The sequence below is a fragment of the Talpa occidentalis genome, unplaced genomic scaffold (genome assembly GCF_014898055.3).
Source record: "Talpa occidentalis isolate TD23 unplaced genomic scaffold, MPIMG_talOcc4v2.1 talOcc4.14, whole genome shotgun sequence".
Taxonomy (NCBI): domain Eukaryota; kingdom Metazoa; phylum Chordata; class Mammalia; order Eulipotyphla; family Talpidae; genus Talpa; species Talpa occidentalis.
The window spans coordinates 18,103,347-18,124,434 of NW_023601433.1; the positions used below are offsets into that span (position 1 = coordinate 18,103,347).

Sequence of the window (21,088 nt, forward strand, 5' to 3'; positions counted from 1 at the left end):
CAGCTGGTTTTAGAAGAAGCTTCCGTCTTAGTAGAAAAGATAAGAAAACAAACAAGTCCATGTACGAATGCAAGAAGAGTGACCAGTACGACACAGCCGATGTGCCCACGTACGAGGAAGTGACGCCCTACCGGCGCCAGACCAACGAGAAGTACAGGCTCGTGGTCCTGGTTGGTGAGTGCCTCTATGTGTGATTCTGCAGAGAGAGGCGAGATTGTAAGAACTTAACTTCAGAGAGAGCGATTCTTGAAGTTTGCAAGCTAGAAAGTCTACTCTGGAACAACTTTTGTTTGGTCTCCAGAATGAACTCTTTAGTCTTTGCTGATCATTTGTTTTGGTCTCTGTTCTAATACAGCAGACTTAATGGAAGCTATTAGTCTTACTCTTTTTATCATATTAGATTACATTAAACCCAAGTAAATAGTACATCTTATGTCTCTATTTGAAAAATAGAGAAAGGAAGTCATGTAAAAATGTTAAATTTATGCACACTCCTTAGTAACGGTTCATTTAAAGGAAGAATCTGTCAAACTAGTCAAAATCAAGAATGCATGTACAGGTGGGAGCTGGAAAATTCATTTTGATGGTGTCACTTACTGAATCCCCACCTGCACTGTGGTCTTCTGTGGAGCTTGACATTCCACAGTGGAGTCCACTGGCGTTGGCTGTAACTGCTCTTCAAAGGACAGTTGTATTGTACTTGCGTAGTGTACTTGCTTTCTTCTGCTAGTAAATGACCAGCTGAGGTATCACAAGGCTACTGTTTGGATAGATCCCAATCTATTATATCCCAGGAGGAAGGGTAGTGTGGATTGCTAAGAAATGGGCCTTCCGGGCAAGGTAGGCTGGATTCTAATGTTGGTGTGCTCTTCAGTAGCAGGGTGATTCCTGCACATTGCCCATTTTCTCTGGGCTTATTTCTTTAGTTGAACAAAGCAGAAAACACTAAGGGCACCTGCTTTCTAGGGTTGTTGGACAGATAAATAAAATGATATTTGCAAAGACTTAGACCAACTCCTGGTACCTACTAATGTTTTAATAAAAGATAGCTCTTATGTAGTAACTAAAAATACTGAGAAGATAATCATGATATTGATATATTCAAATACAAGTTGACTTCTGCTGATTTTGAACTTGAGTGGTCAGAACACTTGTAAGGTAGGTTATCATGTAAAAGAGGTATTCAAACAGTGAACTTGGATTTTGGAAATTCTGGATTGTTTTCAAATTAACTGTTTACTTTTCCTGATTGTAAATATCACTGTTTAGGAAAGAGCTCCTGGGCTCTTACAACAAGTGTAGGGAGTGGGAGAAATATAAGCAGCATGGTCTTCCTCAAGCTCAGTTTGTTCTTTCCCAGAGTTTTCAAAGCCACTGGGAATAATGATATTTGTTGTGAAACTGATAGGTGCATGTTAAGGAGATGCACATTCAGGAGATGGAATGCTGGTAGAAAATGGCATCTGCTCTTCTTAGATTCCCTTCCACTTTTAAAAGTATTTTCCAAAATGTATGTTAAAACCAAATGTCAGGGCCTCCCCTGGTGGCGCAGTGGTTGAGCGCTGGTCTGCGAAGCTGCCTGTAGCCTCTGCAGTGCCGGTTTGATCCCTAGCCGCCGGCAAGGGTCCCACATGGCACGTAGACCTCTCCTGCTGCCCGCTGCTCCCCTCAGCAGTGTATCTCATCAGTCTGCCTGTTTCTGTTCCCCACTCTGGCTCTGGCGAATTCTCTCACCCTCCCGCGCTTCTGACTGTACCCAGTGCTTGTATAAATGAATAAATAAATCTTAAAAAAAAAAAAAAAACCAAATGTCAGATATTTAGTATACTGTTATGCAGAAGTTTTATCTTTAGTGAAACAGGACTTTTTAAAAAGTAAAGTAAATAAAGCCCAATAATGTGTGTGTGTTTAGGAAAGGTAGAGAACAGAGAAAGCGTTAGTGTTAAATAGCTACTCAGACACTCTTTTTAAAGTCAATAGAGGTGCAAAAATTGACCTTTTTCAGACAATTTTTCAGACTTTGTGACTAGTTCTGTCTGGTTATGGGGCATAAGAGCAAACTACCAATAAATCTTTCTGTATAATTCATGTTTCAAGCTTGAACATTTAAGTTCTTCCCTCCTTTATGCTGAATTTATATGCCGCTGAAGGACTGCTTTGTGGACGTAGTTTGAATAAATAGACATTTATGACTGTCACCGTATTTCCATAAAACATGGCAGAACAGAAGGTCTCCCACAGAAAGCAGAGAGAAAAGTGAGCACTGAAAACTAAATGTAAATGTTAGTGTGTTTATTAGAATTCCCAGAGCTTTAGTTGAACTTTGATGGAAGGCTGGTCAGAATGGGCATCTGCTCTTGCTGATTGTTTATAGACAACTGTAAACCCAAAATCAGAATTGAACTGATAAGTATATGATGGTTTTAAAATTAAACCCTAGTATGTAAGAGGTAAATAAGATCTTTATTAGAAACCCAATTGAGGTTTTATATTGCTGGTCTATCTTAAATGTTTATACTATAGGTTTAATTTCTGGGCATAAATCACAGTTATGTTCACTCAGCTGATTTTTATGGAATACTGACTCTGCTGTCAGTGTTCTAAGCAGGTGGGTTTGTTAGTGAACAGCACATCTTTCCCTCATGGTGTTCACATGCTAATGAGGAGGTGACAGACAAGAGGCATGTTTACAATAAATCAATAATAAAATCATTGTGTAGTTTTTAGGGAGTTATGAATGCTACAGGGAAAAGCAAAAGCAGGACAGTTCAAGAAAATCAGATCAACGGTAGCCTCATTGAAAAGATTGTATTTTTGAGCAGACTCTGAGAAGGAAGACTTAGCTAAGGAAGACTCAGGGATAATTTCATTTTGATTTTTTTTTTTTAAAGATTTATTTATTCAAGCACTGGGCACAGTCAGAAGCGCGGGAGGGTGAGAGGATTCACCAGAGCCAGAGTGGAGAGCAGAACAGGCTGACTGACGAAGTACACTGCTGAGGCGAGCAGCGAGTGGCAGGAGAGGTCTGCACGCCATGTGGGACCCTCGCCTGCTGGTCAGGGATCGAACCAGCGTTGCAGAGGCTGCGGGCAGCTTCGCTACCCAGCGCTCAACTGCTGCACCACCGGGGAGGCCCTATTTTGATTTTTTAATGTTATTACATTCTGTATTGCCCTAAAATGGAGGTGAGATGAGTGCTTAAGTCAGTCTATTCAAGTTTGGTATGAATAACTGCTTAGGGAAGGGAAAAATAGTCTTTTGACAAATTTCCCACTTCCTGATTTTTTTTGACATTAACATACAAATGGATGCTTCATTAATAGCATTTTTCTTCCATATGAAAGAGACACAGGGAAAAAATATCTTAGCCTCTACCAGGGCACCTTATGAACTGCCAAGGTGCTATATTTTCTGTGTCATTTGATTCCAAGAGGCCTTTAAATTTAGTTTTATAAACAGATTTATCACTCTCCAGCACCAAAATTCAGCCATCCACTAATGTGATCATTGTAAGATTTTGAGGCAAATACAATAGCGTAGTTGTTTTTATTTTATGCTTAGCAACGAAAACTTTTGTACAGCAAGTAGACTTTTAGACTTTTTATAATGTGTGTCTGATCCAAGGGATACATAGTGACTTCATTTGTGTTAGTAAATCAAGTAAGAGTGTTTCATCACTAATAAAGATGGTGAAGAATCAGGACTTGATTTCTTAGTCCTGCATCTAGATTCAATATTTATTGCAGACTTCAGTAATTGTGATAATTTCCTCTAGATAGTAAGAGAAACAAGTCTGGCCAATATCATAAAAATGTCTGGGGGAAAATGTGGAAGAATTTTCATGTAAAGCAGCACAGGTACACTGGACATAAACACGCAGTAAAAGCTACATCCATGTCAGTAGCTTTCTACCTAATATAACATTTTTATGTTTGTGCCAAAATGTACAAAAATAAATAGCAAAACTGAACAGTACTTGGTCAGTACACCAGATTTCTCTTTAATATGTGATTTAATATTGGGTATAAATTAAAATAAAAATGGATTTTGTCCATGCATTTTGACTGTTTTACAGTATATAGTATGTTATAATAGTATATGATATGTTAAAACTAATTTGAGTAATTATTCTCCACCTACCTGTATCTTTCTGAGAAATTTATTGCCTAACAGATTAATAACAAAGTAATCTTTAGCATTTCTTTTGATGTGTATATTACCATCCATCTATATTTATATTATTAAATTAAATTTAATGCTTATTAATTAGCCTTCAGAACAAAGTCTAAGTTGCAAATAAATTCTATGTAGATATTTACAAATAAAAATTGTATTATGTCCATTCTTTGTAGACTACATAAGTGACACTAAAAAATACCGTATTTCATTGATTTCAATAAGATTGTTTTCTTAGTAGCAGTACATTATTATCGTAGTAAATAATTATTCATTCATTCAGAATTTGCATTAATACAGAAATAAATAGGTGGTTGAAGCTTCAAATTACAGTGCCGTAATGGAGCATGTCTATAAACCTTTTTTTAAAAAAAATATGATTAATCAGTATTTTAAAGCATTTTTCCAGCACACTTGTAGTTTTAAGTACCAGGGTAAGCACTGTCTGGTCTTACTGCCTCAGTGCTTTGTCTGCTCATTTACCATTTTTTATTTTTAGTTTTTTGTAACTGTTTCAGATTCAGAAAGTAGATTTTTGAGGGGCCATAGTTTACAGAATGAAAACTTTTGTGCTTCAAGTATGAATTAATTTTGAAAGTATATTACACTGACACTCTAATAAAAGTATGTATTTTTTTCATACATAAATTTTTGTTACAAATCATAAAACCTTGTTACAAATCATAAAACCTTACACATATTCATCAATTAAGAAAACCTTAAAATAGAACAGTGAAAATTTCAAGTTTGTAAATAAACCGTGGTGTAACCTGCTTATTTTTAGTTATTTATGTCTATGTATTACATTAATTGCAAGAATTTATGTATTGAATGGAAGTGTATCTGTCCCTTTGTAGACACAAAAATAAATCCTTCAGTTTGCAGCCCTGAAGTGACCTCAGTATAAATAGATTTTGTATTCTAAATATAAACCAGCCAACTAAAATTGTTGTAAATTTACACCTAACCATGACAGAAAGACACAGGACAAGAGTGTGGATCTAAGTTTTGATTTTGACTTGTAAGTCTAGGTCTAAAGAGAAACTAGAATTTCTCCCTCAGAGATAACAGAATTGAACCAGAGTCCTGTCAGGAAAATGCTGTTTGAAGGCTTGCTGGGCACATTTTGTAGTCAGAGAGCCTGAAATTGTACCCCTATTTTAACATTTTCGTGAGCATATTTCCACCACTGACGATGATGAACTGATACCACTGAATCTAGGAAAAACTATTAAGTGAAATCCTTTGCAGCTCATCATTCTTGGCAAGCCCTGCCTATGAGTAGTGAGGCGAGGCGCTGAGCGTTAGGGTGTGTGAGGCTGAAATCAAAAGTCTAAAACTTTCATGGTATCTCACAGAGGCGGCACACTTTCCCCCACTACCTCAAATGACTTGTTTTTTCCGCCAGAATTAAAATGAATCACTGTAGGGTTTTTGGTGTGTGTTATCGAAGAAATTAAAAAAAGAAAAAGGTGCTAGACTCTGACTCAGCAGAGGCCGAGGAGCCTTGAGGTGAAGCTGGGAAGAAGCTGCGCGTTCCCATCATCCTGTGTCCGAGGGGCCATGGGGAAGGGTCTGGTGTGCCACCTGCTATTTCCATTTGAGACTTTTTATGCTTTGGTCTCTATTTTTTGAGCATTTATAATTGGGTTTGCTTCATTTGTACAGAGAACACAGCTTTGTCATAATACCACTTGTTTTTCGTCTTTACTTTCTAGTTATTATAAAGAGTAAGTTTTAGAGCTTAATTGAATATTTTGTGCCTTCAGATAATATCGTACATAACTCCCTGTGTGGTGCTTGGCATGTCACAGATGGTCAATACGTTTATGCTTGTCACTTTCCTCCTCTCACTTTTCCTCCTGGGCATCTCACTCCTCACAGTCTAGACTTTACCTGGGCGTGGCTGTATTCACGGGGCTTCTTTCTCACATCGCAGTCCTTGTCTAAATTATAGATAGGTACATTTCCATACCTAAAATTCGTGGTTCTAGAGGCAAATTCATCACCTTCCCTTCTTCTCTCTTAAGATCAAGAGAACCAGGTTCAATCTTGAGCTCCCCCAACTCCTGTCAGCGACTTTGAACTCACCTAACACCATGTCCAGGCCTTCGAGATACATGTACTTTTTACCTTTAGCTCCTGCTCCTTTGCTTCACTCAGCATATAGTTGTGTCTCCAGAATAACGTAAATCATTTAAATAAATAAAACAAATTAATTCATGCCTACAATTTTCCAGCTAGGGAAACAACTGATGAGCATATAGATGGCATTCCTGTTTTCAGGTGCCGGCTGTTGGAGGACAGAGGCAAGTCAGCTTAGCATTACAATACATTGTGACTGGTCCTTTGAAATGTGACTACAGGGAACTCTTGAACTCAGCACTTTACCCGAATAAGGTATTGAGAACGATTCCCTATGATAAATCTAAGCTGAACCCTGCACAGCACACAAGAATTAGCATGTGGAGGAAGGACAGGCGTGTTCCTACAAAAGCAAGCAGTCTTTGCTGACAACACAGAGACACAGAAAAGAGCCTGCCAGGCGTCAAGAAGCAGGGGAATCTCGCAGCTGGAGTGGGTATTCCAGAGGAGGAGGGATGAAAACAAAAGATTGGAGGTAAAATTGTAGCTCACTGCATGCATTCTGCATATACCTGTCAAAAAAATTAGGTTTGATTCTGTATCGGTGGTGAAGAATGTTCACTGGGGAATGTTGTGGACACTTGTGAGGATACCTTTTTAAAATATCAGTGTGGCTGAGGGGATCTCAGATGTAGATTTGACATTTCTTTTTTTAAGATTCATTTATTTATTTTTAGAATAACTGGGGTGTAGGCCAGAGGTATAGGGGGTGAGAGCATTCACCAGAGACAGAGCGGGGAACAAAGTGGGCGGACCTACTGAAATACACTGCTGAGGGGAGCAGCGGGTGAGACAGGAGAGATCTGCTGCACCATATGTGGGTCAGCTACCTGGCTAGGGATCAAACTCAGGCCACAACGGTGATAGTGCTGAGACTTAACTTCTAGGCCACCAGGGAGGCCCCAGATTTGGCATTTCTACAGGACAAAAATCTGATCTATATCTCTCATGACTTCTAAATGTAAGGCTAGACATTTGGGCACTGAACAGATGACTCAACACCTACTGTGGTTTCAAAATAAGACATCTATATCTATCTTCTTGACACTGAAGCACTGCCCCATCCCATGGGGAATTATTTGTTCTCTTATATGCAAAAGTGCAAATCATTGGCAAACATTATTTTCCTCACATGTTATCTTTTTTCCAGTTAAGGCTGTTTCTCTCTTTTCCTTATATTCCAGTAAGTCCACTCTGTGGTTTCTATCCAATTATTAGTTCTTACTCTAATGTTCACTGTGTCTTTGGCATTTTACTTTCTTGTATAGAGTGATTTTCCTGGTCTTTTTATTACTTTTAAATCCAGACTTACTTATTTTAAGTAAGGTACAGACACCTTCCTTCATTGCATTCTCTAGTCATGCCCACGCATTTACATACAGTTTTATTATAAACTGCTTTTACCTATTTCCCGTAGTACAGCTAGGGCGTTATATTAATTTGGAGGGAAGAGTTATATTACTACTAAGTTACATTTATTAGCAATAAGTTCCATTTCAGAACATAAATGGAGTATGATGGAATGTTGTGAAAAGACATAGTTGAGGACCACATTTCAGAAAAGCCAAAGACGTTGCCAGAACATTGCTACTTGACAATAGCGTGGGACAGTGCAGGTGGTAGTGAACAACCAGTTCTGGAGCCTGCAAGCCCAAGAGAAGGTACTAACATGGTGGGGTAAAGACCCTCTCCTGGTAGAGGACTTCTTAGTATGCCCTCACATGGTCAAGGGGCTAGGGAGTGATCCCATTCTGGAGGACTCCACCCTCACGACCCCCACCCTAGTCATGTCCCAAAGGCCCCACCTTGTAATGACATCATCACATTGGGTGTTAGGATTCCAGCATGTTCATCAGGACACACACAATCAGACCACAGCAGCCAATGTCACCAGGTGAGGGTTATGAAGATGGGAGCCCAGCTCAGCACAGACTAGGCTGAGAACTTATGCTCCACCCAGTGGCCTCTGATGGCAGCTTGTGAAAAGTTGACCACTTGAGGGCTTATGTGCATTTAATTTTTCATTTGAATCTGTTTTTCGTTCCCAGTCTTTGAATGATCCAGTTATTTTCCTTGAAAGCAGAATTCTCCAATCTTTAATTCTTCACAGCATTTACTCCATATATGCCTTGATCATTATAGGTGTTTTGGATGTATGGGTTGATTGGTTTAAATATGTAAGGTTTATGCAAGCTTTCAAATACTTAAGGAGCAAGGGAAAATATACAGTGTAGGAAAGGATCTTGGCAAATATAAATGTGGCTAATGATTTTGAATATTTAAAATACATAATTAGATTTCCATCTAAAGTAAAATTGGGGTTCAGAGGCTTTCCTTTATTAAGATCTAAAAACATTTAACATGGAATATTATGACTCTCCAGACTTGTAATTAAGGTTTTTTAGCTGCACCTACTCTTTAAGCTCTCTGAATACTATTGCTAGGTAACGTACTCAGATACACTTGAGTACATTTCATTTGAAACATAAATATTTCTAACCCTTTTAATGGAGAGGTGGGGATTTAAACTGAAAAATTAAAACAGCAACAGAAGAACCCCTAGCTTTTTCTTACATTCAGTTTAACTACAGACAATCTTTTTCACTTGGCTTCCAGAGACGGATGTGTGTTCTCTGTCTTATGGAGTCATATCTCTTACAGAAATGCTTGTATGGTGTTTGGTTAGTCATGGATTTCTGCTCTCCTGTTTTTCAGGTCCCGTAGGAGTGGGTTTGAATGAACTGAAGCGCAGGCTCCTGATCAGTGACACGCAGCACTATGGTGTGACCGTGCCCCGTAAGTTCTCTTCAACTGCACTTGAATAGTGCAGCATTCCTAGCCTTCCTGCAGCCCAAGAAGTAAAGTGATATTATCTGCATATCACAGGGAAAGAAACCAAGGCCTGAGCATTAGGAGATTTGCTCTAGATGACACAAATCATCGACCCAATATTTGTTCATCACAACATCCCTACTCTCACATTCTCAACGGCAAATTTCAGCACACAGATGGCATCAAATTGTTATTTACAAATTTTCTTCTAATAAAAGTAAAACTATTCTATTTCCTAAAATAAGTGTTAATGTTTTCCAGAGTTTTCCACCAGCTTTAAGATGAAACGAACCAAACCACAGAGAAGTGGAGGGGACTACTTACAGTATAAACTTTTCTTAATTACTTTTTATATGTAGTAATTGGCAGGTAGTGTTAACTGGTCCTTTCACGGCCATATAATCCAAGTACGGTAGGTTTCTTCAGTACACAGAATTAGATTCTATTTTTATAAAAGTGGTTTTCACAGGCATTCTTACAAATGAAATGAGATGCTGGAAGCATTTTGATCTCCAGAATAAATGCCATTTGACTACTTAATATGTTGATGTTAGAAAGTCATCTAAAAGACTAAATTGAAATGTTGGCTTTTTCAAGTGGTTTTAGTACTTGTTAAAGTCGTTTGTGTATTGCCCTTAGCAATGTTCTCCAGCTTTGGAAGATTTCAACTTTATTTTAAGATTATAGCTTTCTATTACCTCAAGTTACTCCTTGTTACTACATTTTTCCAAATTATTGTTTGTAATCATTTTCAGCCATACATTAGAGCACTGCTGGTTTCCACCAGCAGAGATGAAAGTAAAGGAAAATGTGGAAATGTGTGATTAGTTTTTCATTCTTTTTTTCTTTAATGATTCACTTCTCTTACAACTTCAATCTATAGGTAATTAGAAAGTTTTACAAAACAATTGTTAAGCTCACAGGTGAGCAATTACAAAAGAAACCTTGAGGATGGAAAAACAGATTATAGTGGAAAAACATTAATTTTGGGGTATTTATTACCTTTATTTGTCATAACTTACTTCATCTTCCTTTCCATAGTGTAAGATGGGAGATACCTCCCTTTCACACAGAAGGAGATGGGGTAGGAGGGATGGGTGACCTACTCAGAGTTCAGTAGGTGACAGTCACCTGTGGATTTGAAACCAGGTTTTATGATACTGACTTTCTTGTTCTTGCTTCTGTAGAACACGCCACAGTTCTTTCAAATTATAGATTCTCTTTATTATAGCTTACTAGTAGTAAAAAATCAATTTCTTTTGAAGATGGTCAGTATTAGTAAGATTGTTTATCAGAACCCTCTGTGAGAGGGTTGTTTATCAGAATGCAAGGACCGACGGCAAGGTATTTTTTTTGTCTTCAGTTCATCCAACTATTAAAATAATAGTTTGTTCTGAAGTTGTTCTAGAAATCGACAACATCCAGAACTGGGCTATTGCAGTTGTATGGCATTGAAGTGAGGCTGCCAGAAGGCTTGGGTAGAGCAGGGAGCACCTTGGAATATGATAGTGGGTAAATGGTTCTTTGAGGGTCAGGCCTGGTGGGATGACATCTGTCTGGAATGCTGTGTGTGAACCTATACCCCTAAATCATAGCAGTGTTATAAACCAATGTTACCTCAATAAAAAAATTATACATCTAAAATAAAATATAGAAATGAGTACTAGGAAGGCCTCCCCTGGTGGTGCAGCGGTTGAGCGCTGGGTTGCGAGGCTGCCCGCAGCCTCTGCAGCGCCAGTTCAATCCCCGGCCACCAGTGAGGGTCCCACAAAAAAAAAAAAATTAATGAGTACTAGGAAACAATTTTGAAAAATGGTTACAGTGGTTAAAATATGATATTCAACATTTTATTTCAATAAAAATTTTTTTTAGAAAGTAAGTGGTGGCCAAAGCCCATGTTTTCTGCCTGTTTCGTGTTTGGGGGGAAATCGCATCCTTGATAAACAGCATCAGCATTGTTTCATGGCTAGAAGCTATCAGCAATGCATCTAAATGACTATATATAACTAGATTTTCAAAAGGATCACTCAGTAAATTAAAATAATTAACAGACAACCCAATAGTTAACAAGTATTGTTACAGGTACCAGATACTTGATGGATTCTGGAGTTCTTAACAGTGGGAGGCCTGCCTGTGCTAAGCCTGCACATAATTCCCGTGGAATTCCTTCTCATAAGAGTTTTCAGATTCCTTATTCAGAATTCCTCACTGTTAATGAGTTTGTGAGAATCTCATGCCATCTCTCTGCAGCTGAATACTAACATTCTTCAGTAGTAAAATTATATCAGACTGAGGTAATTTAGCTTGATCATAATAAGATAATAATCAGGTCCTATATTTTCTGTTCCATTGTAATTCAGTAGCAAATAATTAGGCAAACTTACTGAAAGTTTGGAAACTTGGTAGTATTCCAAAAAGATGTTTATAATTTTGCAAAGGAGAAATGACAAGCACATTAAGACCTTTATGGCAAGCTTGCTATGTGCCATGCAGGGAGATGGTGAAGTACTTTTAGAGTTTACCTAGAATCCAGTGGGCACTAGATTTATTTCATTGAATAAAAATTGGTCAATCATGACAGTAAGCATGTTGTTTGCAAAAGAAAGGAGTTTTTCCTCAAGAGTTTAAATACTGTTTTTATTTAAATACGATATTAGTTTTCAAGATAATGAATAGCAGACACAATGCAACTTAATTTTGAATCCATCTTCAAATCAATATCATTTTAATATTGTTGGAAAATATGAAGTAATGATACTTTACAATATTTCATTAGCTAACTTCCTTTTCTGTAAGTTTTAAGATCTTATTTAAGAAAAATACATTGTGATTTCATTTTTAGTGTTCTTATTAAGGTGGCTGCTGTAAATGTTTCTGAATTCTTCTTAATTAAATCACAGACACTACCAGAGCAAGAAGAAGCCAGGAGAGTGATGGTGTTGAATACATTTTTATTTCCAAGCATTTGTTTGAGACAGATGTACAAAATAACAAGTATGTGGAAGTTTTTAAAAAATTTTTATGAGACTGTTGTTTTCAAGCAGTTATTTATATATCTAGCTTTAGATAATGGAGGGAGCCCTTCCATTTGAAATGTATTTTAATTTTTATAATTATTGAAACTGATAAAAGGTGATAATTCAATTAGCAATATTGTCCTGTAATTTTTAAAATTACCTGGAACTGTTTTTTCTAGTAAATGTTTAGGAATTATTCTGAAGAATGTGGGACAGTGGGTAGTGTATTATTTTGACCTTTTTCCACCCCATAATTGATTCTTAACATATAATTTGGGTAGACTATTATTTTAAACATTAACAACTTTGTAACAGATCCTACTTCCACAGTCTTAGACACACACACACACACACACACACGCACACAAACACACAAACACACATCCGTCTCTCATTGGCTTTTTTATAAAATGAATAATGTTAATCATCTGGCTTGCAAAATAGTTCTCTAGCTAGCTCTCAATCCCCTCTCCCCAGGTTTTCCATTTGCTGAAGCATGAATATTTTAGAGTGTCAGGGAGCAATGCATGTTTTAATACAGGATTGTGGGATTTTATTGAAACATCAAAATGCTTTTTTCAAGTTTGGCGCAGTGATTGCATTTTTATAGCACATAATCGGCTGCCTTGGTTCCATTAGCCACCACCCAGCTCCTCCTGTAGTTCTAAAGCTGCACTTGGTTATTCTGTAGTGTGCAGTGAAATTTCAGTAGTTTCTATTGTTTGGCTTATTCACTTTTTATTGCATTGCATTAGTTCTGAAAAAGAGGTGATGGAAAACATTAGAGTCCTGCTGGACTAAAGTACATTTTTCTGCTTAACTGTAATACAAGCAAGTGTTACTGATTTGAGAATGTAAAATAGAAGATTTTTTAAAATTGACATTCTAGAGTACTTGGCCCTACTTACTTTACTAGATGGTGAAAAATTACATGTTCAGCAAAATATTTTTCATATATATGAATTATGTCCTGCATATCTATATATTTAATTCACAGATAATTCTGATGCATGCCTAATTTTCTGCAGGTTTATTGAATATGGTGAATATAAAAACAACTACTACGGCACTAGTATAGACTCAGTTCGGTCTGTCCTAGCTAAAAATAAAGTTTGTTTGTTGGATGTTCAGCCTCATGTAAGTAAACTATGCACTATTCAATACCCTCCTGGCCTGTGTAATTTACTATACTTCTTGTGAGCCTTTTAACATCGGGTAAATTTGAAGTCTACTTTCTTTTGGCTTATATATGGTTTTCCTAAGATGACAAAAACATTTCAATACAACCAGAGACAACTTAGGTGAATAAAAAGCTCATAATATTAGAAAAGGATTAGAAGTATAGAGACCTGTTTGTAACTATTATATTCTGTTACTACCAACAATAGCCTTTTCTTCTATGCAGTTTTTTAAAGACATTGCATTGTGTGTATAATGTATTCTTACATGTGATGTCATTATAAATGTTTCTAACTTTTTTAAAAGATTTATTTATTTATTTATTTATTTATACAAATACTGGGTATAGTCAGAAGCGCGGGAGGGTGAGTGAATTCACCAGAGCCAGAGCTGGGAACAGAACAGGCAGAACAGCGAAATAACACTGCTCAGGGGAGCAGCGGGCGCAGCAGGAGAGGTGTGCTGTGCCTTGTGGGACCCTCGCCAGTGGCCAGGGATCGAACCAGTGCTGCAGAGGCTGCGGGCAGCTTCACAACCCAGAGCTCAACCTCTGCGCCACCGGGGAGGCCCAGTATTTCTAATTTTTAACAATGGACATTTGGTTCTTGGTCCTCCTCCTTCGATTTTGGTTCTGTGTATATCCTGGGAGTATAACCCCTCAAATAAAGCTGCAGGCATGGGGCCTTCCTGGTGGCGCAAATAGTTAAGTGTCTGTACTATGAAGGATTCTGCAACTACTGCAGCATGAGTTCCATCCCCGGCCAGGGAGGTGACCCATATGGTGCAGCAGACCTCTCCTGTCTTGCCCACTGCTCCCCTCAGCAGTGTATTTCAGTAGATCCACCTGTTCTGCTCCCCGCTCTGTCTCAGGTGAATCCTCTCACCGTCACCCACCCCCAGCAACTCTGGCCGTACCCTAGTTCTTGTATGCATAAATAAATCTTTTTAAAAAAATAAATAAAGGGCTGCCCAGGTGGCACAGCGGGTTGAACACAGCGCTGTGAAGCTGTCCGCAGCCTCTGCATCGTTGGTTCAATTCCCGGCTGGCCAGGAAGATTCCCACATGGCGTGGCAGACCTCTCCTGTCTCCCCACTGCTCCCCTCAGCAGTGCTTTCTGTCTGTCTGTCTGTTCTGCTCCCCACTCTGTCTCTGGTAAATCCTTTCACCCTCCTGTGCCTCTGGCCTGTACCCCAGCTATTGCGTAAATAAAAAATAAATCTATAAATAAATAAATAAAGCTGCAGGCCATTCACTGAAACTGGCCCACATGAGGTCCTATCTTAGCTGCCAGGTTGCACTGCCTGGCAGGCACCCTGGGGACTTCTATGAACTCTGAAAGTGAGAGTGGAGAAAGTCATTCAGTTCCCTGTCACACCACAATTTCTCCAGCAGAAATTCAAATCAGCATTTTCTTGTCACTCTGGGGCCACAGATTCTCCATCTAAGGGCTGTACCCTAATGTGCACAACCTCCAGGTACCAGAATGACCTGGAGAACACCTTCATACCTCTTAGGGAAGATAAATCTGGAGTAAAAGTCCTAAAAACCAGGAGGGCAACTGCCTCCTAGCTGAGACCCAGCCATGTGTGGGCCACTTCTCCTTGGAAGAACCTCCCCTCTGGTGTACTGGGTCTGGTTGTTCCTGACTCCCTCAGTGTGGTGGAAAGTTTATATTAGCAGGGCCTCACCAGCTCCTCCATCCCTTACCCCACCCCTAACACCCTATACATCTCTCTCTCACATAACCTGTCCGCCTAGCCTTTCAATGGAGTTTATGATTTACATTCATATTCTGGAGAGGTCCTGACTCACAGATCAAGAATAGCCTTCAACTCTCACCCTCTGTTGTCAGCCACCATTGATTATAGATGTGTCCCCAGAAGTATAGTGTAAATAACATAAACCATTGGATGTAGAAATGCTGACAAGCTTCGTGGAAAGCAAGAGGCTGAGGGTAGAATGAAAAAAAGAACAGCACATGCTTGTGATCAGAATGAGGCTGGGGTGGCCAGAAGACTTATGTGCAGTTAATCTATAGCATCTTTTGAGTATTTGATTTAAAAATCAATTTTGTGGTGTATTTAGCCACTTCTGTTCAATATTAAATATGACATATTTCAAAACACTTTTTTAAAGTAAGTTAATTTTCCATCCTCTCTTGAGGGGGATTTATTATATTTAATTGTCAACAACTGATTGAATAATATATTCAAAGACCTACCGACTGCCCTTAATTTGAAAGTAATTTTAAGAAATTTTCTCCTTAGAAAGAAAAGTCAGGGCCTCCCCTGGTGGCGCAGCGGTTGAGCGCTGGGCTGCGAAGCTGCCCGCAGCCTCTGCAGCACCGGTTCGATCCCCGGACCGGTTCGATCCCCGGCTGCTGGGCGAGGGTCCCACATGGCGTGCAGACCTCTCCTGCCACCCGCTGCTCCCCTCAGCAGTGTACCTCGGTCCTTCTGCCTGTTCTGCTCCCCACTCTGGCTCTGGTGAATTCTCTCACCCTCCCGCGCTTGTAACTGTACCCAGTGCTTGTATAAATAAAATAAATAAATCTTTTTAAAAAAAAAAAAAAGAAAAGTCAGTTTTTGGCACAGCAGACCTCTCCTGTTTTTCCTGCTGCTCCCCTTGGCAGTGTATTTCAGTCAGTCTGCCTGTTCTGCTCCCCACTTTTTCTCTGGTGAATCCTCTCACCCCCCACACCTCTGACCTGTACCCCAGTTATTGTATGCATAAATAAATAAATCTTTAAAAAGAAAAAAGAAAAGTCAGTTTTATTATGAAACTCACTTATGACATTATGAAGAAATATAATGAAACTTTATTTTCTTCCTTGCAGACAGTGAAACATTTAAGGACACTAGAATTTAAGCCCTACGTGATATTTATAAAGCCTCCATCAATCGAGCGTTTGAGGGAGACTAGAAAAAATGCAAAGATTATTTCTAGCAGAGATGAACAAGCAGCTGCAAAACCCTTTACAGTAAGTATGATGCTGCCTGGGGATAAGAGAGAAGTGGTGCTTAAGCACAAATGCAGGAGCAGCTACCATAGGAAATCTGTGACATATGAATGTGGGTCCAGAAGTTCTTAAAAGAGAGAATTGGATTTAGGTACATACATCCCAGGGAGTGCCCTGTAATTGCTTTTTGTGCATCTCTGTATTGCATTGATTGAAAGCTATTTCCTATGCCATTATACAGACTTACATCAATATGAGACCAATTAATTTTCAGACTAGCCTTATTTTTTAAAGGGAGAAATTACTGTTACTAATAGTCAAAATGAAAAACTTAATAATTTGCCTTATTTTGTCTCATTGCATCAATAATTATATTTAGCATAGTAAAATAAAAAGTACCATTTTAGGTATAGGACAAGTAGACTCATATTATTATTCAACAATAGTATTTGTATTTATTAGAAATGGCAATTGGTAGATTAATGAGTATAATAATTTTGGTAAGGTTTTTCATTTTTTTCTGTTTTTAAACTTAGGTATACTTTGCTTTTAGATCAAAAATCAAAAGCAAAGAAATGTCAAGAGCTTTTTCCTCACTCCTCTTGATTAACTCATCTTTAATTTGTAAGTGATTGGTTGTAATTATAAAGCAGATTAGTTTTGATTGCCAATATTTGATAAATACCTTTTTTCTAAAATACCGATGATTCATATCCACACTGAGCAGGTATTGTCACGTGATATTAATTACTAAAGTCTTTTGATTGACAGTGAAGTTAATTTTCTCTTGTGAAATCTCCTGCGACATTGAAATGTGGACTCTGAAATGGTTTCAGTATGTTTCAGGGTAAAGATTTATTTTAATATCTATAAATTTAAAGGTTTTTTAGTGAAGCTAATGGTAACATTCTCAGGGTTTGACTCACCGACACTTAACGTATATGATCACATATTCTTAAATCTTGCAACAAACTAAAATGCTTCCTGGTTTCAAAAATGTTGAGTGTAAAGGAGCCCTGAGCCACTTCTGATATGCGGAGAGGACATGGAACTGTGCTTTTATGACTGTACTCAACTCTGAACAGCTACTTCGCATTCTCAGTTTCTTGCTGTGAATAGTCATAAATAATGTAACCAAGGGATCCGAGTAAACAGCCCTGTCCTCTTTCCCCCCATAGCTATTTTAATACTGAAATACAGTAAACTGGTTGACTATCCTGAAGTTCTTGTCAGGTGGGGATTATGACTTCTAGTGAACTTGTAGTTAAGGAGGGTAATTTCCAGTTCTGTCTGAGGTGAATGAATGAACACAGCACAATGTTAGGCAGACCAGTTGTGTAATGTTGGCATTGATGTGAAGTGATGGAACTGCCTGGTTAACCAATGTTTTTTAAAATGCTTTGTTTTGTCAGGAGGAAGATTTTCAAGAAATGATTAAATCTGCACAGATAATGGAAAACCAGTATGGTCATCTTTTTGACAAAGTTATAATAAATGATGATCTCACCGTGGCATTCAATGAGCTAAAAACAACATTTGACAAATTAGAGACAGATACCCATTGGGTTCCGGTGAGCTGGTTACATTCATAACTAAGGAAAGTTTCTGTAATCATCTTTTTTGCAGAGTGCATGATTAAATCTATTTCCATTTTGGTGGTTGGGTTTTTTTTTAATCTACATCATAGTCAAGAGATGTGCAATCTGTTAAAATTGAATGTTGGTTTTGTTTGTAACTTTTTACAGTCTTATATCAAATACAGCATTTGAGTATTAGATCCAAAATCAGAATTTGCCCTGCACTGTATTCTGATCAGAGCATTAAACCTTCTGGTTGTCTTTAGTGTGTAGTCTTTCTCCAAGATGAAGTGAGAGAGAGCGAGCTAGAGAATATATACTGGAATTCAGTACTTCCACTGGTCTCAGACATCTGCCATCAAGTTTGTATATTAGTGGTTGTAGGTATTAGCTTGGCAGCCTAGAACAACTTTGCTTAGAAAGCTGTTTTCTGGGTGGATCATCATAGACTAAGGAAGAATCCTCTTTCTGTTCTAAAAGTGCAGCCTTCTTATGCATACATAATGCTCATGGTGTGTGCATTTAAAAACCTTACAGAAATTCCTGAAAACTTGCTTTAGTATGAGTGGTCTTCATGGAATAGCTTGAGAAGACCTTATGAATACTTAACTGTTACTCAACACATATTTAATAAGGGAAGTAGACTTAAAAAAAAATAGTATCTATCTACCGAAAAATCTTTCCTGACTGTGTCAGATTTAGTGAGAATGGCGCTATCTTGGAGCAAGTAATGATTACAAAGGACATTTTTATTTGTAAATCCTCATATGACACCTCTGGTGTCACCAAAAAGTTTTTGATTTTAGCTAACTGAATTTCCCACTAAACTATAAAAATGTGATTCCTATTCTAAAAATTACTGATACAGTTATGGAAAATGTGATCATTTTTCAAATATGTGCAAACTGGTCACCATATATTTAAGTTACACCAAGATGTATTTTAGAAAACTTTTCATATAAGCTTAATTTACTTTTCACCTTCCAAACAGTTCTTAAAATTGACCAGATACCATTGTAAACTTACCATTTTTAAAGAAGTTTAACAAGGATTCTTACAATGTAAATATTTACATGGGATCTGTCAGTTTTCTTTGATACTACAGATTGTTAGCAAGCAAATTATATAGTTCAAAATACTAGAAATGTCTATAAGTTGTATAAGATGTCCTGCCGTTCTTGCATGTTGTAAGACTTGCCAATCCGAATCATTGCATCTGTGAGTTGCAAACAAAAAAGATTATTTTTTGTTGATTTGTAAGGAGAGTTTAGATGTTATGTTTAAAGAAAAAAATAGAATGTAGTGAAATTTTATATATTTATGAAATATTTGAAAAGGCATATTTTTTTAATTATCAAATGGGGCTCTTCATAACATAAATTGATTATATGTAAAAGTGTCATAATTTAAAAAAGTAGTTTTTTTAAGTCAGGGTCAACATTCCATGTAAATACTTGACTTTTATTTGTACACAGAAAGGTGCACACATGTATTACATGCACTGCACATTTGATAGCACTAGCCACTGGAGTTCCTGTGTGATGGAGACAAAAATGACTTTCATGGCTTGATAAACAAAAATAGATAATCTGACTTAATACTGCTTAACAACATAATCCAAATGAGTTTTAAGTCTATTAACCAAACAGTAAGCCTTTTAGTTTTTTAAAAGTTGGGGAGGAGAAGGATTGTCATAGCTGATACAGAAGCTTGTAAGTTGTGTGGCTGGTCTAAGAAACTGTAAGTCTTACATAGATGGTTTGGGAAGAATATTCTCCTCTTTGAACACTGACTAAAATTACCTAAAATTGGAACTTCTTATAATGGGAAATGTAAAATAATTAAGGCACATCTGAATAATTTAGGCATTCTAAATTCTTTGTTTTGAAGAATCTACATTGATTTTTTTTTTTCATTTGCAAATAACTGCCTAAATTCTTTACTTGTAGGAATAGTGGAAAGTGGTCAAACAGCCCTTTTTCTTGCTGGTCGTGGTGATGGGGGTGTTAAAAAATTCCACACCTTTCTCCCTCTCTAGGCTAGAGCTGCACAATAATTTTCCATTAAAAAAGGAAGGAGGCACTTTGGCAATTTGAGAAATCTTTTATCAGGTAGCATACATGGAATTGCAGTGACTTTTATGTGGCCATCTTGATGCTTGATGTTAGAAAGACAGATTTGGTTAAAATTTAATAAGGTAGGCTAACTCCAAGAGCGTGTTGGTAATTGTAGCAAAGGACCCTTCATTCTGTACGTTCTTCACCTCCCAGCCTCCTTTTCCAGCAAGATAAGCTCTGTATGTACTTCACTGTGCTAGTTCTTTGAACAGCCTCCTCCCAATACAGTGTCTATTTGAGAGAAGAGAGTAGGGGGGAATGTTGTTTTCAGTACATGTATTTAAAATTAATGATCAAGAAAGGAATTCTGTCTTTCCATGAATAACAAGTTATAGTCAGCTAAAAATAAAATTTCTTACCACTGTTTTGCTTATTGATATAGATGTCCTTGAGCTCTTTAAGGCTGACTTCCCTGTCATTGTGTAATGATTCAATGTACCTAAATTGTAATTACTTAAAATCAACAAACATGTAAACTTCTCAGATTTAAAAAACTGTCATGAAAAGCTTCCTGAGGATATACATTTTATTTATTTTCTTTTTGACTAGTAAGAATTTATAAATACATGTAATAGGAAACCTTTGCTCATAATAAAGTATCTTCAAATTATGTCTTGAAAATTTTTTTTGTACATAGATATCTGTTACACCATTTACCATGGTAGAACAAATCCTGCTTTCTACTGATACCTAGTGATTTATTTGAACTTGCTCTGTCTAAATGTACATTTTGTATTTGTTTCATTCATTGGTTTCATCAAGGTTCTCAAACAGCTGGAATTCAGTAGTCTTTCTCTTCCCATACAGTGTAGTCATTTAAAGCTGTCGAGAAATACAGTGGCATGGATGTATTTCCTCAATAGGAGTGCAAACCAATTTTTACTTTTAGCCACCAAATGCAATATATTGTGAAAGAAATGTCCCTTAATTGTATTGATGCCTTTTTCCTACCACGCTTTCTTTCCCAATTCTTGCTCAGGTACAGTTGAGCTTCTGAGGACAGGATATATTTTGCTTTTATAACATCTAAATTAATATGCAATATATTGTGAAAGAAATGTCCCTTCATTGTATTAATGCCTTTT

The 21,088-nt window shown here is 37.5% G+C and overlaps 1 protein-coding gene across 3 annotated transcripts in view; it reads left to right on the plus strand.

Annotated features, from left to right (window-relative positions):
* MPP7 (MAGUK p55 scaffold protein 7) overlaps nucleotides 1–20,597 on the plus strand; it is a 164,791-nt gene extending 144,194 nt beyond the window's left edge. For all 3 annotated transcript variants that reach the window (XM_054694815.1, XM_037510158.2, XM_054694816.1), the window contains 6 exons: nucleotides 4–174; nucleotides 9,037–9,117; nucleotides 12,054–12,147; nucleotides 13,199–13,307; nucleotides 16,187–16,330; nucleotides 17,722–20,597. In XM_054694815.1, the coding sequence (XP_054550790.1) occupies nucleotides 4–174; nucleotides 9,037–9,117; nucleotides 12,054–12,147; nucleotides 13,199–13,307; nucleotides 16,187–16,330; nucleotides 17,722–17,901 (779 nt within the window). In that variant the 3' untranslated portion in view covers nucleotides 17,902–20,597. The remainder of the gene's footprint in view (nucleotides 1–3; nucleotides 175–9,036; nucleotides 9,118–12,053; nucleotides 12,148–13,198; nucleotides 13,308–16,186; nucleotides 16,331–17,721) is intronic.
* The last annotated feature ends 491 nt before the right edge of the window (nucleotides 20,598–21,088 follow it).